At 41.2% G+C, this 17775-nt stretch overlaps 1 protein-coding gene across 1 annotated transcript; it reads right to left on the bottom strand.

The window, feature by feature from the left end:
* Nucleotides 1-1557: 1557 nt before the first annotated feature.
* On the bottom strand, nucleotides 1558-9360 carry LOC123086781 (protein transport protein SEC23). The gene is made up of 14 exons (XM_044508579.1): nucleotides 9092-9360; nucleotides 8168-8779; nucleotides 7862-8077; nucleotides 7518-7691; nucleotides 6675-6836; nucleotides 5802-5944; nucleotides 4895-4970; nucleotides 4631-4806; nucleotides 4458-4539; nucleotides 4171-4248; nucleotides 3138-3299; nucleotides 2777-3040; nucleotides 2448-2552; nucleotides 1558-2140 (listed from the first exon to the last, which is right to left on the bottom strand). Exons 2-14 carry the CDS (start codon nucleotides 8675-8677, stop codon nucleotides 1997-1999), a joined length of 2292 nt encoding a protein of 763 aa, XP_044364514.1. The 5' UTR covers nucleotides 8678-8779; nucleotides 9092-9360; the 3' UTR covers nucleotides 1558-1996.
* Nucleotides 9361-17775: the final 8415 nt, after the last annotated feature.

Genomic DNA, 17775 nt, shown 5'->3' with positions numbered 1-17775 from the left:
CCAGAAAATAATGTACTGCCTAGTTTCTACTATGATATTAGGATGTGATGTTCAGACCTCTGCCGAACAAAAACCAAAGTGGTGGGTGTATGGCACCGGTACTGGACTACGATCGGTGATCGGTGAGGAATAATTGTTTTCATACTACAGGAGAATACCGTTCTAAGTTGATTGGCATAGAAATTTGTTTCATGGCTCAGGTGGGGAGGGCAGAGAATTGTAGTCACAGGTGCTATTTTCCACTGAAATGCATCGACAGTCCAAATTATTTTTCTTCGAAGAAACAAGAACGCCGATGGCAGATAACTGATTAAGTATACTTCTTATTTCATGCTAGTGGGATGAGTTCAGAGAGGAAGGACAAAGGAGTTGCAAATTGAAAATGATGGCACGAGAAAGTTTCAAATCACGCTTCCTGCATTTTTTGAATTTTCTACTAAGAGCGATTCATGTCTTCTAGCATTTTGTATTGCCCTCCTAGGAAGTGTGCATTCTATATTTTTTGAACGATTCATAATCTAGCATTTTGCATTTACTCCCAGTCCCAGGAAGTGTTTGTGGGCAACAACAGCACAGTATATAAAGTTCGGTAAGTGTGCATTTGTTTCTCAAAAAAAAAATTTTACTGTGAACTCAGTGCACACCTGCCACGTTACATTTTTTTTACACCCAAAGTACCTATTTATTCATAACTAATCAGGGTAACATCTTCTAGAAAAGATGGTACAATACAAGGAGGGGGATTATCTAACCAAATGCCCGGTTCAACATATTTTGCCAAGCTGACCAGTTCATGCGCTGCACCGTTTGCCTCCCTGTGCACATATCTTCAGTTACGTGTTGCCACTTGTGAGTGTAATACTGAATGCAAGGTCGATACCTTCAGACTCCTCTTCCTCCGACAACAAAGAACCATGCTATGTCATGGAGAAGTGCATGGATAAATCCGGGACATATGAACCCATTTTGGAAAACACATTTCTAAATTTTAAAAAAAAATCTGAAAAAAATTACGCGGGTTCGTCTCCATGTTCTATGTGCGTGCATAAAGTTTCACGGAAAAATATTTTTTTTGTGGCCTGTGCAAAAAAGGCAAAAAATTATGTCATGAAACACTATTTAGAAGCACCGAAATTTATCTTTTTTGCAGAGGTAAAACAAAAAGACATTTTTTCATAAAACTTTGTGTTGCGTATACGCAATTGCGAACATGTATGCGTGATATTTTCTTTTGAATTTTTTGACATTTTAGCTTAAAATGCATTTTTCAAAAGTGGGTGCATATGCCAATGGGTTCACATAGTGCCCTCTCCTATGTCATGCCACTGCTTTATCATTAGATCGTGTCATCGTGGTCGTCTAAATTTATGCCACATTTCAACCTTTACACATGTTTATGTTGAACTTGAACCTTGTCTAACAGTGAATTTAAATTTGGCAGTTTGAACAAATTAAAATGAAAAGAGGAAAACGCAGAGACAAATGCAAAAAGAACTTAAAAAAGAAAACCATGTGCCCAATGCGTGTCCAGAAGAACAGCATTCAGGTATTGACAAATGAAGAAAAAAACAATTACGCTTGCTTTCATCAACCAATAAACCACCACCATAACATCAATTATCACACATTTTTGGAGCAAACACCTGCTATCAATAAACCTTAGTAGACGCAGCAACCACACCATCTCTATCAACACATGACTTAAAAAATCCTCTTCACCACTAAGCTTGAACACCCAGACGATGACAATCTTCTTTGGTGTAAGCAGTGATCAACCATATGTTGCGCTAACAACACAATTTATGAATGCTCCATCTCGGGATATACGACATAAACCTTACAGTCCATGGCAATGTACACATGCGGAGCTAACAGTGGTATGTCGGCCTACAGTACGTGGCAACCGGTATAACAGTGATACACACACATGAAAAGGTTTTCTTTGCTGTACATGAGAGAAGAGGCCATTGATGCAAAATTACTGCACGTCCATGCTCTACTGAACTGCCAACCGCTGGAGATGCTCCATGAAGACCTGGAAGCTCGCATCATCTGTGAATATCATATCCCCCCCAGGAGGCGGAGGAGTGTCGGAGTCATATGTCACGGATGGGTTCAGCTTTGCCAGCAAGAATCGAGCCTGCAATTTCCATAAAATAAAGCATTAAAAAACAAATTATGTGGAAGTGCTGATAGTTTTTTTTAGTTTACTCCGAAACTAATAACTGATCACTGGTGACTTGATTGCAATTCTCGGCACAAATTTTGACCTTCCAGTGAGATTGTTGCATTTATTCAAATTTATATCTTATCGGGATCCCCTGTAGTTGCTACTGTCACTGCAGGTTAAGGAACTGCTCCCGACTACCAAGTACACAGGCACCAGATGCATACTCCTAAGAGTTCTGGTGCAGAGTGTACTGACAGATTAAATAGAAAATACTAACCTGAGAACCATATTGATCACACACAACCAAACGAGGCACAGGAAACCGCTCCTTGATTATTGAATCAGCTTCCTCCTGTGGGGCTTGCAACAACTGGGCAAACACCTGAACATCATACAAGGTTATACATGGTTTTTCGACAACATGCGAGAACCCAAAAGAAGAGAGGAAAATGGAGCATTGATATTTTCTAGAATTCTTTTAATACGACATGGTACTAGAATTTTAAATCAAATACAGATAAGTTCTCCATAAACTTACAAGAAAGCCAACATGGAGTCAAAAAAAATATTTAGTGTTACCATGGTTTTTGGCCAACAAAACATTACCTCGTGGCCTTCTTGATGTTGGTAACCAGCCTTTCGCCACTGTGCGATCGTTATCCCATGGAATATGACAACAGTAAAATAAGAATCCAACAAAAGTATCCTGTCACCAGCAATTGCGCTTACATCCAATAGAACAGGCTCGGGACCTGACTGAAATGAATATGATATAAGTGAAGGCTGGATCATCACAACTGCATTCGCTACATTCTCTCTGTTTAACATCATCCTGAAATATGCAGTTTCATCTGGACTATTGTTGAAAACCTGCATGTAGTAGTTAATTAGGAGCAAAGAGAAATTCAATTCGCTTGATCTGTTGATCAGCATGACTCATTGAATTAGGACAGAAAAAATGTTTTACCTGAATAAACTGGGAACGTCTCAAATTAAAAATAAACTGGGGAAAAATTGATAGACGCGGGGACAAACTGAAAGATGAAGGTGCTTCCTTCTGATAGTCTCCAAATTTCGAACATAAACTAATCAATGCTCGGTCAAGCCATCTTACTGGATCAAAATCAACCTGAAAAAAACACCAAGAACATGCTATAAAAATGAATATAACAGACCTTACATACAGGAAGAGTCAAAGATGCAACTCATGTCAGAACATGTAAGCAGCAGCAATAACTGTGAGTTAATTATTAATGAAACTAATCAAGGAGTCCTTGAGCAGCGAACTATTTCCTTTATGGTCATGGTTTGTTTCCTATGCAATTTATAAAAGGTTTCCTCTTAATGATTATGTTTCTAAGATACCCCCTCCGTCCCATAATATAAGAGCATTTTTTACACTACACTAGTGTAAAAAATGCTCTTATATTATACAGTAGGACAGAGGGAGTAGTATAAATGACATGTTATTGAGAAACCAAGTTCACGAATGCCATATCCTTTTTAAGACTGCGTTTTTTACACAAAAGGTTGTTCAAAGGAGAAGCACAACCATTATAATTCCAATGTACCGATCTAGTGTGGACCTTTTGATCCTCCTAATGTGATGATTTCAATTTTCTTCACATCCTCAACTAATGACATAATTTATAAAATTGTTTCTCAGACTATGTATTGCCTCCAACTAATAAATATACGGAATAATTGTTTCACAAAACCAAAGACAAATGTACAAACTAGTGCAAAACTACAAATTGACTGACCAATTTCACAGAACTACATATTTAAGGATCATTGTATCATGAAATTAAAAGGTTGTACGGTGCATCCATATCCCCATTCGGACCATGGGAGCCCACAGGTCACAATTACAAATTTCGTGCTTCCAAATTTTTTATGATGTTATATTCCATCTCTCAAACATAAAAAGATGGGTCTGTCATGGGGCATTAAGTATATTGAAACAATTTATGAAAAGTAAACAGACTATCAGAAAGTACCTCAGCTTCCATCTTAAATGAGACCAAGCGTGCCATGACTGCTGCTGCTGCCTCTTGGTCAAAGCCAGTTATTAACTCCTACAGCACATGTACTAGTCCAATGAGCAACAATATTACATTGATTTTTCCTAAAAAGTCTATAAAAGCACTAAAACACTGGGTAACACACTGACATTGGCTAAACACAATTGTTCAGCTCAACTATTACTGAAAATGGGTACAAATGGAAGGAGAAAAACATTTAAAAGGAAAGAAAACTCATCAAGGGGAACAAAGGTAAAACTTACCTGCACACTGCCAGAACCAGCAACCCATCTTCTTGAAATTGTAGTCGATCGCAATCTCATTTGCCCATCATGATGCTGATAACTGCATGTGGCATCTCCAGGTCAGACATATATACTTCTCCAACAATATCAATTGTTTATAAAAGAGATGGGAGGGGGAGCAGATTCCATACTAGGTTAAGAATTGGAAGTAGAACAGATTGTTTTGTGATTGTCCAATTGCGTCCGGGGCATCTTTTTTGGCCATATCAAATACTACGCATAGTGATGTTTTCCTATCTAGACCACACATCTTCCAAGCGCTAGTGTTCCCCTGACCTACAACTGTATCTGAGGATAGAGGACCTTTCTGCAGAAGCAGCAACATGCCAAAAGACTAAGTATAGCATACAATCATCATTCTAAAACATCAACATGTAACTAAGCACATACTGTACCTTCTCCAGGGAAGTACAAGGTCCAATGATGCCTTGAATTTTGACATCCTTGGAGCAGTTGATCTCAAATATGCCACTGCAAAAATAATTTAAATACAGAAATGAGACAACTCAATAACAAGGCTGTACTACAGCAGGTTACTGGATGACATGAACATATTTTACACCCCTGAAACAGCCATTTCACCTAAAACAAACTTATGAGGATGATTAGGAAAAGTATCACGCAAACACTTTTGCCTCAAGAGGCATAGTCAATTAGTACATCCAAGTTCAAAATCACTTAATCAGTACCGGATAGCGCTAAACTTATTTGCAGTTTCTCTGATCACATAGATGCCTTTGAAAATAAGCTAAAAGCAGCAAGTAACAATATCACACTTCTGAGGTTGCAGCAAAAACAGACAACAACAAAGCATTTCAAGTTGGGGTAGGCAAAAGTTGAAACCCATAAAATCTCGAAACCAAGTCATGATTCTGGCGCGTGGATAGCTAACTTCCACGTACCCCTGTCCATGCCTAGTTCTTTGGTGATATTCCAGTCCCTCAGATCTCTCTTTGAGGACTCCTCCCATATCAAGTTTGGTCTGCCACGACCCCTTTTGACATTATCAGCACGCTTTAACCGTCCGCTATGCACTCGCGCTTCTGGAGGCCAGCATTGTATATGCCCAAACCATCTCAGACGATGTTGGACAAGCTTCTCTTCAATCAGTGCTACCCCAACTCTACCACGCATATCATCATTCCGGACCTGATACCTTGATCTTTTTTTTTGTTGCAGCAACAACAGAACTAAAAGCAAATCCCTAATTACATTTGCAGTGAAGACGAGACAAACATAAACATGCTAGAACTAGCAAAGTAGCAATGCAGTTAAATCAAGCAGGCAGAAAAGTATCTTTACTTGAACGATAAGCCAAGGTCACTATCGCTTGACTGAAAAATGCGTCTAAGTGAATCTTTAAAAACAGAATGGCCAAAACTTTCTGCAAGCACAACTATTCCCCCAGTTCTCTCCACTGCAACCTTCATCTCAGCAACACCAACCTGAGGAATAGAATATATTATTAACCATATCAAGGCAACCGTGCATAGACATCAGAAGATAACGCATAAGTCAATGGTGTGCGGTGATGTGCTAACTAACAATAGTTTTTGCATGAACATTCGTTCTTATACTTTTCTTTTTGATAAATCGTATTGCATATGCCCATGTTTTTAAGGCGTCGCCTTATGGACGCTTAGGGGGTAAGGCGCGTCCTGGCAGTGCCTTAGCATTTTCTCCGCCTTAGGCGCTTAGGTTGATCGTCTTATGACACCTAACCGCCTTAAAATCCTTGGCATACGCACTTCAGACAGTTATCAAAAGAGGATGGCTTGCACATTATCACTGAGTTGTCAACTAACACTCACAATAGGTCGCCATTCTTCTCTGTATTTCATTAGCTGATAAAATTAGCCAAAATTCCTACTAAATCAGGTTAAGAGAAGTTTACATTATGATAATATGTACATCCACTCTGAATTCTGAAATAACAGCATCTTACAGCCATGGAACTTCCAAGAAAATAAATGCCTGCACAGATATTTTCAAGATGATAAATGCTTATACTGATATTTTTCACATTATGGTGAGACAAACATGCTTATGAGGTCTATGAATGATACACAGCAACACTGGTTCAAGTGAACAATATCCTAGTTAAACAAGCTAATGCCTGATCCTTGACCAAGAGGTGATATGAATAATCTATACAACAAGGGGCAGGGGACAAACCTGGTCAAGTGCACATGCAAATAGATCGAGCACATGCCCTTGATGCACGAGTTGACTGCCAATCTCCTCGTAGAATTTAACGGCTTTGTTATAAAGTGGAGCAGAACCTTTATCAAGATCTTTGTGCGAACGAATTGGATCAGATAACGGCTTAGATATTATCTGACATTTTGCAAAAAAAAACATTAGAATACAATAATGTATCATGCTATTTCCAAAGGAAAACCTAACTTGACAAAAATAATAATCAATCTCTACACTGGAGTATCATCATGACAAATGTGCAGATTATTATTCGGTGGAACTTACTTTATCAGAAAAGGGATCATGCTTTTTAATGAGTTATGAGCTAATTTAAGTAGAAAAGTCGGGTCGGCTTCACTACACAGAATACATACGAAACATCTCTGGAATTGCAAAGCACAGAGCAAGTGAGCAAACCCACAAACTTTCCTCACATGAACTCTAAATATGTAATAGGTATGCCCATCACATATCAGAAAAGGCTTTCATATTCGTTTTCCACTAAAAGTATCAACCCAGCTGGTAACTCAGTACGGTGTTGTCCATAGTCTATATCCCACTTCTAACTCCCAACACAACTAGGCTAGCCAATTTTGGGACTAAACTCACCACTATTAGCAAGAACAGGAGGCGAATTGGGAAAGGGTGTTAGAAATACCCCACGGAATGCTAAGGAATGTTGCATAACTATTGTTGGGAATAGAAAGGCGGGGACATGTTTGTTCTTATCACTGTGGGTGCGTGATCAGAGCACCGGGGAGGGGGGGGGGGCAGTAAAGTGGAAAATAAGATGTGATATTCATTAGAGAAATTACTTACAGAACCAGGTCCCTCTGTAGATGGGCCACCTATAAATGCCATAATTCTACCACCTGATCCAGGCACACAAATCCCCAAGAGGCTGGCTGCAACACTTAATGCAGCTCCAGTACATCTTGATGCTCGCTGATCAGCAGAAACCGGCCACGGGTCCTTTTGCAGTTCTTCTATAAGCTAGAGAAATAGAAAACCGGCATCAACAAATTGCAATCGAATTTTGCCTCCAAAATAATATTCTGCAATTAAAAAATAATAATATTGAGGTGCACTAGAGACCTAAAGTTTTGTCCAAGTTCCTGGACAAACTTATCATGTCTTCTTTTAATGCAAGGAGAGTTCTTAACTGAATTCAAAATAAACTCGCACTCTGAAGCAGGCAACAGGAACCTAGCAATACTTTCTGCTGAAACACCATCCCTTGCGCCGGCGATCACACCTGTTGTGGGTTTTGTTTTCCCTGTAAGGAAACCCATTTGCTCAAGAATTTGATCCTTCTTAATCTCCTTTGTCCCCTTGAACACATGTGACTTAGGCAACAAGCCAAAACCCAATTCATGCACCTACATGAGTCAACATGTATTCATATCAATTTTTTTGACCAGAAGACTAATAAAAGTGAAACATTTATATGAAGGAAAGGTGAATATAACCTGCACATATGTCCCGAAAGTAATGAACCCGACGAGGGAGTGGTCCGGCAACAGCTCAACTGCTTGCGCTAGAGCAGACTTCAAATAGCCGATTTCCTCCTCAATCATGCAAGTATCAACAACAAAGAGGAAGACCGGTGGCGACACAGGACCGGCTTCGGCAGCGGCCATGTACTCCACGGTACAGCATTCAGGATACAGTTCGGTAGGTAGGTTGCTTTGCGAAACAGCGGAGTATTGCTGGGGAAAGTGGTTGCGCTGGAAGCAGAATGGGCAGAGCCACATCTTTGAACCGAAGTCGGCGACCGAGAAGGGGTTGAGGATGGAGCGGCAGATGCGGCAGCGGAGTGGGGCGTAAGGAAGAACAGGAATGGCAGGGTTGGGGTTCAGAGGAGTGTACATGGCCGAAACAGGGACGACACAGCTAGCAGCATCCTGCTTGGTGCCGGGTATCACATTCCAGGTCATCCTCACCCCATCCCGGGCCTCGAGTTCCAGGAACTCAGACATTGATTCTCTTCTGTGATCAGGTTGCTCAAACCTAATTTCTTCAGTAGACCCTCAGCCTTGGCAACAGTATCAGGTCTCCACCAGAAGGACGAAGCCGTTGATCTGCATATATAGCCATTAATTGATCAGCCAAATTAATACCCCGCAAAAAATTAGCCAAATTAATAGCGGGCTGGAACCGGGGCGTGAGGGTAAGTTGAACCAACAGAGCGCTGGGAACAATCGAATCGAATTCGCAGGCGAATGGATGGATGGATCGAGGTCTCTCGTCTTGGAAATGGATGGCGAATCGGAACAGCCTAAGCAAGCTACGCTAGGGTTCGCGTGACGGGAGAAGATACGGTATCAAATTGGGGATATCAGTACTGCCCGCCCCTCACCCCACCCTATAGAGAGATGCGGAGAGAGTAGTACCTTCGCCTTGGAGGTGGCGCGGCTTCGGCGGATGCGGGGAGGCCTGCCCTGTACTCCTCTTCTCCGGCGCCGGCGACGGCGACGGCGAGGAGAGGTATTTCCGGGCAGGGGCGCTGGAGTAGGGAGCGGGGAAGCCGCGGGGGTTCTGGCCTCCTGGGCAGTTGGCCACGAACAGAGAAACCCAGAACACCTGCGAAGCCAAGATGGTCTTCTCTCACAGTTCTTCGCTCCTCCTCCTCTTTTTTTTCCCCGGAGATTCTTCGCTTCTTTTTCCCATACAAAGCATTACTCCCTCCGTTCCAAAACAGATGAATACTTTTTATTAACACGGTACGGACGCAAGCAAGCGCTTATACATACGCGTATTATTCATTCCTATGAACGTACACACGCACATCCTATCTTTATGAGTACCTTCGAGAGACTGGACCGGCATATCATCTTAAGATTAACGACAGACGAAGCATTACTGATGACTGATAAAATACAATCCATTCCATGAAAAAAGTATAAACAATCAGCACGATGTATTTTACTTTTTCTCTAAAATAAAATCAAAGCATGTTTTTATCTTCGAAAAAAGGCCTAGATACTTAGGAATCCAGATGCCTCGCTCCAAGCGAATTCTATCTACGAAGGATGTTAAAGCAAAGGGTTATTGGATTGGCTCAATTGAGGGTTCCTAAAAAAGGCAAAGCCTTGAGGGTCACTGGGTTAAGGGCCAGGATGCGAGCACAAAGTGTTTTTCTACTTCAAATTGTGCTTCGGAAGGTGAAAGAATTCATTCACTTCATTCAAAAAGGACAACAGCATCACCACAATTCACGTAGACAAGGAGGAGATAGGGACAGCTTGGTTGATGTCTTGGGCATCATGCCTGGGAGAAAATGATGCCTGGCAGCCTAGAGAAGAGAGAAATTTTGCCTTACCAGGCATGCTTTACGGATGTTGTTTAGTTGAAGATCTGGTCTGGGTCAAAGGCAGAAATATTAAGAAACAAGATTGACGGGCTGATTTGATAAGAAGTACAACAGAGCTCTGCTAAATAACTCAAGATCGTGTATGTCTACAACCCAGGCGTCCCTTTCATGGCCTGGGCCAGGCTAATCTCACTGCCTGGCCTAACCCCCCTTTTTTTGCTTTAACGTGCCTAGGCTAGTGAAGCTGCTGGGTCAGCTAGGCCAGGCAGACTTTCTCTTTTCAGGACATGAACAAAACTGCTCCAGGCACACTTCAGGCACTATCCAAGCGAGGCGTGGAGTGGTGTGGATGTCAACCAAACTAGCCCATAATCCATAGCCATTCATGGGAACCAAAAATCCCTGTCAGAACATCCTTGAGTGACAATCCCTCCAGGAGATTTGGATAACCCGTTCACTAAGGATGAGGTGTGGAGTCCGATCATGTCATCTCTCGCGGAGAAGGCACCTCGCCTGGACGATTTCAACGGCGCCTTTTTCCGTTCCTGCTGGTCAATCATCAAGAGCGATGTCATGGTTGTCTTCCATCATTTCTTCAGGCTAGCTGGAGGATGGGATTTTGGTGCCCTTAACACTGCAATGTCGACCTTAGTGCCGAAGAAGGACTCCGCCACATGCATGGTGGATTTTTTACCGATCAACCTAGTTCATTATGTCGCCAAACTAATCACCAAGGCATTCTCCATTAGACTGTGGCCGTCATTGACATCATCATCTCACCGACGCTGACAACATTCCTCAAATCGAAGTGCATCCACGATAGTCATCTCTATGTCCAAAACTGCGTCAAAATCACTGAATAGGAAGTAAACTTTGTCTCTTATGTTTGAACTTGATATAGCTAGCGCCTTCGATAGTGTTTCCTAGAAATATTTGCTTAACCTTATCCAATGGCTTGGTTTTAGTGCCAAATGGAGAGACTGGATAGCCTTGCTTCTGCCTATGTCGGCCTCGTTCTTCATCCTCAACAGATCGCCACGCACGGCGATCATACATTAATATGTCTCCAACGTATCTATAATTTTTATTGTTCCGTGCTATTATATTATCTTTTTTGGATGTTTTATATGCATTAATATGCTATTTTATATTATTTTTGGGACTAACCTATTAACCTATAGCCCAGTGTCAGTTCCTATTTTTTTCTTGTTTTAGACGCAGAAAAGGAATACCAAACGGAGTCCAAACGAAATAAAACTTTCGCGATGATTTTTCTTTGACCAAAAGACATTCAGAGGGCTTGGAGTGCACGTCAGCAAAGCCACGAGGCGGGCCACAAGGTCGGGAGGCGTGCCCCCACCCTTGTGGGCCCCTCGTGACTCCACTGATCTATTTCTTCCGCCTATATATTCTCGAATACCCCCAAAACCTTTCAGGGGAGCCACGAAAACACTTTTCCACCGCCGCAACCTTCTGTACCCGTGAGATCCTATCTAGGGGCCTTTTTCGGCATCCTACTGGAGGGTGATTCGATCACGGAGGGCTTCTACATCAACACCATTGCCTCTCCGATGAAGCGTGAGTAGTTTACCACAGACCTACGGGTCCATAGCTAGTAGCTAGATGGCTTCTTCTCTCTCTTTGATTCTCAATACCATGTTCTCCTCGATGTTCTTGGAGATCTATTCGATGTAATACTTTTTTGCGGTGTGTTTGCGGAGATCTGATAAATTGTGGATTTATGATCAGCTTATCTATGAATATCATTTGAATCTCCTCTGAATTCTTATATGTATGATTTGATATCTTTGCAAGTCTCTTCGAACTATCGATTTGGTTTGGCCAGCTAGATTGGTTTTTCTTGCAATGGGAGAAGTGCTTAGCTTTGGGTTCAATCTTGCGGTGTCCTCACCCAGTGACAAAGTAGGGGTAGCGAGGCACGTATTGTATTGTTGCCATCGAGGATAAAAAGATGGGGTTTACATCATATTGCTTGAGTTTATTCCTCTACACCATGTTATCTTACTTAAAGCGTTATGATACGTCTCCGCCGTATCTACTTTTCCAAACACTTTTGCCCTTGTTTTGGACTCTAACTTACATGATTTGAATGGAACTAACCCGGACTGACGCTGTTTTCAGTAGAATTGCCATGGTGTTATTTTTGTGCAGAAATAAAAGTTCTCGGAATGACCTGAAAATCAACGGAGATTATTTTTGGAATATATAAAAAATACTGGCGAAAGAATCAAGGTCAGGGGGCCCACACCCTGTCCACGAGGGTGGGCGCGCGCCTACCCCCATGGGCACGCCCCTGCCTCATGGGCCCCTTGGTGCTCCTCCGACCTCAACTCCAACTCTATATATTCGTGTTCGAGGAGAAAAAAAATCTGAGAGAAGGATTCCTCGCGTTTTACGATACAGAGCCGCCGCCAAGCCCTAAACTCTCTCGGGAGGGCTGATCTGGAGTCCGTTCGGGGCTCCGGAGAGGGGATTCAGTGGCCATCGTCATCATCAACCTTCCTCCATCATCAATTTCATGATGCTCACCGCCGTGCTCGAGTAATCCCATCGTAGGCTTGCTGGACGGTGATGGGTTGGATGAGATTTATCATGTAATCGAGTTAGTTTTGTTAGGGTTTGATCCCTAGTATCCACTATGTTCTGAGATTGATATTGCTATGACTTTGCTATGCTTAATGCTTGTCACTAGGGCCCGAGTGCCATGATTTCAGATATAAGTCTATTATGTTTTCATGAATATATGTGAGTTCTTGATCCTATCTTGCAAGTCTATAGTCACCTATTATGTGTTATGATCCGTTAACCCCGAAGTGACAATAATCGGGATACTTACCGGTGATGACCGTAGTCTGAGGAGTTCATGTATTCACTATGTGTTAATGCTTTGGTCCAGTACTCTATTAAAAGGAGGCCTTAATATCCCTTAGTTTCCAATAGGACCCCGCCGCCACGGGAGGGTAGGACAAAAGATGTCATGCAAGTTCTTTTCCATAAGCACGTATGACTATACTCGGAATACATGCCTACATTACATTGATGAAGTAGAGCTAGTTCTGTGTCACCCTATGTTATAACTATTGCATGAGGAATCGCATCTGACATAATTATCCATCACTGATCCATTGCCTATGAGCTTTTCATATATGGTTCTTTGCTTATTTACTTTTCCGTTGCTACTGTTACAATCACTATAAAACCAAAACTGCTATTGTTACTTTTGCCACTGTTACCACTACTATCATATTACTTTGCTATGAAATACCTTGTTGCAGATATTAAGTTATCCCGGTGTGGTTGAATTGACAACTCAGCTGCTAATACTTGAGAATATTCTTTGGCTCCCCTTGTGTCGAGTCAATAAATTAGGGTTGAATACTCTACCCTCGAAAACTGTTGCGATCCCCTATACTTGTGGGTTATCAAGACTATTTTCTAGCGCCGTTGTCGGGGAGCATAGCTCTATACTTTGAGTCACTTGGGATTTATATCTGTTGATCACTATGAAGAACTTGAAAGATAAGAGAACCAAGATTTTTCCCTCAACTACGAGGGGAGGTAAGGAACTACCATCTAGCTCTGCACTTGATTCACCTTCTGTTTTGAGTAAACTTGCGACACCTACTCCTGCTATTCATTCTGATATCTCGCATGTTATTGATGATGCAACTTCTGTTTTGCATGATACTTATGATGAAACTACTTCTATGCTTGATAATATTGTGCCACTAGGTGAATTTCTTGATGAACAACTTGCTAGGGTTAGAGAGAATGAAATTATTGAAACTGATAATATTGATGAAAGTGATGATGAAGATTCTCCCCCTAGATATGAATTGCCTGTTGTGCCTGAGGGTTATGTTATGGATGAAGAAACTGCTAGAGACTTTCTTGCTTGCAATGATAGATCTGATCTTAAGAAATTATTAGCTAAGCTTAAAGAAAAGTCTTTGAATGCTAGAGTGAAATATGACCCTGCTTTTGCTACTTCACCTATCTTTATTGCTGATAAGGATTATGATTTCTCTGTCGATCCTGAGTTAATTACTTTGGTTGAATCTGATCCTTTTTATGGCTATGAATATGAAATTGTTGTGGCACATCTTACTAAATTAAATGACATAGCTACCTTGTTTACTCATGATGAGAAAACTCACTATTACTTTATCCTTAAGTTGTTTCCGTTCTCATTAAAGGGTGCCGCTAAAACATGGTTTAATTCTCTTGGTCCTGGTTGTGTGCGTAGTCCCCAGGATATGATTTATTACTTCTCTGCTAAATATTTCCCTGCTCATAAGAAACAAGCTGCCTTAAGGGAAATATATAATTTTGTGCAGATTGAAGAAGAGAGTCTCCCACAAGCTTGGGGGAGGCTTCTCCAATTACTTAATGCTTTGCCTGATCATCCTCTCAAGAAAAATAAAATAATTGATATCTTTTATAATGGACTAACCGATGCTTCCAGAGATTACCTGGATAGTTGTGTTGGTTGTGTTTTCAGGGAAAGAACTGTTGATCAAGCTGAATTGCTATTAAATAATATGTTGAGTAATAAAAATGATTGGACACTTCCTGAACCAACTCCTAAGCCAACTCTGAAGAAAAGGGGTATTCTATTTCTCAGTTCTGAAGATATGCAAGAGACAAAGAAATCTATGAAAAAAAGGTATTAAAGCTGAAGATGTTAAGAATTTACCACCTATTGAAGAAATACATGGTCTTGATAACCCGACACAGGTAGTAAAGGTAAATTCTCTCTATAGGTTTGATGAAGGTGATATTCCTCGTTATAAGTCTGCTAGCCAATGCTTAGATGAGTTTGATAATTTTATTGTTAAACAAGAAAACTTCAATGCTTATGTTGGTAGACAATTGAAACACAATGCAGATATGCTTGAACACTTGAGTGATTATATGTCTAGAGTTAAAGGTGAACTTAAACTTATTAGTAAACATGCTTCTATTGTTAGCACTCAAGTAGAACAAGTAAGGTTCAGAATGATTTGCTCAATGAATTAAATAATAAGAAAAATGATAATGCTGTTAGAGTTATGACTAGAGGGGGTAAAATGACCCAGGAACCTTTGTATCCTGAGGGGCACCCTAAGAGAATTGAGCAAGGTTCTCAGAGAACTAATATTGATGCACCTAGTTCTCATAAGAAGAAGAAAAAGAAAAATGATAGAACTTTGCATGCTTCTAGTGAACCTATTGTTGACACACCTGAGAATCCCAATGATATTTCTATTTCTGATGCTGAAACACAATATGATGATGAACATGAACCTAGTGATAATGTTAATGATGATGTTCATGTTGATGCTCAACCTAGCAATGACAGTGATGTAGAGATTGAACCTGCTGTTAATCTTGATAACCCACAATCAAAGAATCAACGTTATGATAAGAGAGACTTTGTTGCTAGGAAGCACGGTAAGGAAAGAGAACCATGGGTTCAGAAACCCATGCCTTTTCCTCCTAAACCATCCAAGAAAAAGGATGATGAGGATTTTGAGCGCTTTGCTAGAATGATTAGACCTATCTTTTTGCGTATGCGTTTGACTGATATGCTTAAAATGAACCTGTTGGGGATATAGCTACTAGGTATGACCCTCCCAGGAGGGGTCGGGTCAATGATACGTCCATTTTGCATCATGCTTTTATATCGATATTTATTGCATTATGGGCTGTTATTACACATTATGTCACAATACTTATGCCTATTCTCTCTTATTTTACAAGGTTTACATAAAGAGGGAGAATGCCGGCAGCTGGGATTCTGGGCTGGAAAAGGAGTAAATATTAGAGACCTATTCTACACAACTCCAAAAGTCCCGAAACTTCACGGAAGATGTTTTCCAAATATATAAAAAATACTGAGAGCAAGAACTTCACCAGGGGGGCCACACCCTGCCCACGAGGGTGGGGGCGCGCCCTACCCCCCGGAGCGCGCCCCCTACCTCGTGGGCCCCCTGGTGGCCCTCCGGTGGCCATCTTCTGCTATATGGAGTCTTTTGATGGGAAAAAATCATAAGCCATCTTCTCGAATGAAACTCCGCCGCCATGAGGCGGAACCAATCTAGGGCTCTGGCGGAGCTGTTCTGCCGGGGAAACTTCCCTCCCGGAGGGGGAAATCACCGCCATCATCATCACCAACGCTCCTCTCATCGGGAGAGGGCAATCTCCATCAACATCTTCATCAGCACCATCTCATCTCAAAACCCTAATTCATCTCTTGTATCCAATTCGTGTCTCCAAGTCCGGGATTGGTTCTAGTAGGTTGCTAGTAGTGATAATTACTCCTTGTAGTTGATGCTAGTTGGTTTAATTGGTGGAAGATCATATTTTCAGATCCTATATGCATATTAATACCCCTCTGATTATGAACATGTTTATGTTTTGTGAGTAGTTACTTTTGTTCTTGAGGACATGGGAGAAGTCTTGCTATTAGTAGTCATGTGAATTTGGTATTCGTTCGATATTTTGATGAGATGTATGTTGTCTCTCCTCTAGTGGTGTTATGTGAACGACGACTATATGACACTTCACCATTATTTGGGCCTAGAGGAAGGCATTGGGAAGTAATAAGTAGATGATGTGTTGCTAGAGTGACAGAAGCTTAAACCCTAGTTTATGCGTTGCTTCGTAAGGGGCTGATTTGGATCCATATGTTTCATGCTATGGTTAGGTTTACCTTAATAATTTTGTTGTAGTTGCGGATGCTTGCAATAGAGGTTAATCATAAGTGGGATGCTTGTCCAAGTAAGGGCAGTACCCAAGCACCGGTCCACCCACATACAAAATTATCAAGGTACCGAACGTGAATCATATGAACGTGATGAAAACTAGCTTGACGATATTCCCATGTGTCCTCGGGAGCGCTTTACATCTTATAAGAGTTTGTCCAGGCTTGTCCTTTGCTACAAAAAGGATTGGTCCACCTTGCTGCACCTTATTTACTTTTGTTACTTGTTGCTCGTTACAAATTATCTTATCACAAAACTATCTATTACCACTTATTTCAGTACTTGCAGAGAATACCTTGCTGGAAACCGCTTATCATTTCCTTCTACTCCTCGTTGGGTTCGACACTCTTACTTATCGGAAGGACTACGATAGATCCCCTATACTTGTGGGTCATCAAGACTATTTTCTGGCGCCGTTGCCGGGGAGTGAAGCGCCTTTGGTAGGTGGAATTTGGTAAGGAAAATTTTATATAGTGTGCTGAAATTTACTGTCATTTGTTACCATGGAAAGTAATCCCCTGAGGGGCTTGTTCGGGGTATCTTCACCCCGACCAGTAGAGCAAAGAGTTGCTCCTCAACCTACTGAACCTACTGAAAATGAAAATGAAAATGAAAATGCTTGCTTTGAAGTTCCTTCGGGTATGATAGAAAAACTGCTAGCTAATCCTTTTTAGGAGATGGAACAAAACATCCTGATGAACATCGGATATATGTGGATGAAGTTTGTGGATTATTTAAGCTTGCAGGTGTACCCGGAGATGTTGTTAAGAAGAAGGTCTTCCCTTTATCTTTGAGGGGAGATGCATCGACATGGTATAGCTATGTGATGATATGAGGTCTTGGAATTACAAACGATTGAAATTGGAATTTCATTAGAAGTTTTATCCTATGCATCTTGTTCATCGTGATTGCAATTATATATATAATTTTTGGCCTCACGAAGGAGAAAGCATCGCTCAAGCTTGGGGGAGGCTTAATTCAATGTTATATTCATGCC

Source organism: Triticum aestivum, chromosome 4A, assembly GCF_018294505.1.
Source record: "Triticum aestivum cultivar Chinese Spring chromosome 4A, IWGSC CS RefSeq v2.1, whole genome shotgun sequence".
Taxonomy (NCBI): domain Eukaryota; kingdom Viridiplantae; phylum Streptophyta; class Magnoliopsida; order Poales; family Poaceae; genus Triticum; species Triticum aestivum.
The sequence above is the reverse complement of the archived record's forward strand: the minus strand, read 5'-3'. Positions and strand labels throughout refer to the sequence as shown.

Bases quoted from the DNA above. Each gene is read 5' to 3' on its own strand.
- LOC123086781 (XM_044508579.1), bottom strand. From the start codon at position 8,677: ATGTCTGAGTTCCTGGAACTCGAGGCCCGGGATGGGGTGAGGATGACC. The intron at 4,807-4,894 runs GTACAGTATGTG...CTGCTTCTGCAG, and splicing joins CTTGTACTTCCCTGGAGAAG to AAAGGTCCTCTATCCTCAGA. The intron at 3,300-4,170 runs GTACTTTCTGAT...TGTTTTTTTCAG, and splicing joins CATTTAAGATGGAAGCTGAG to GTTGATTTTGATCCAGTAAG.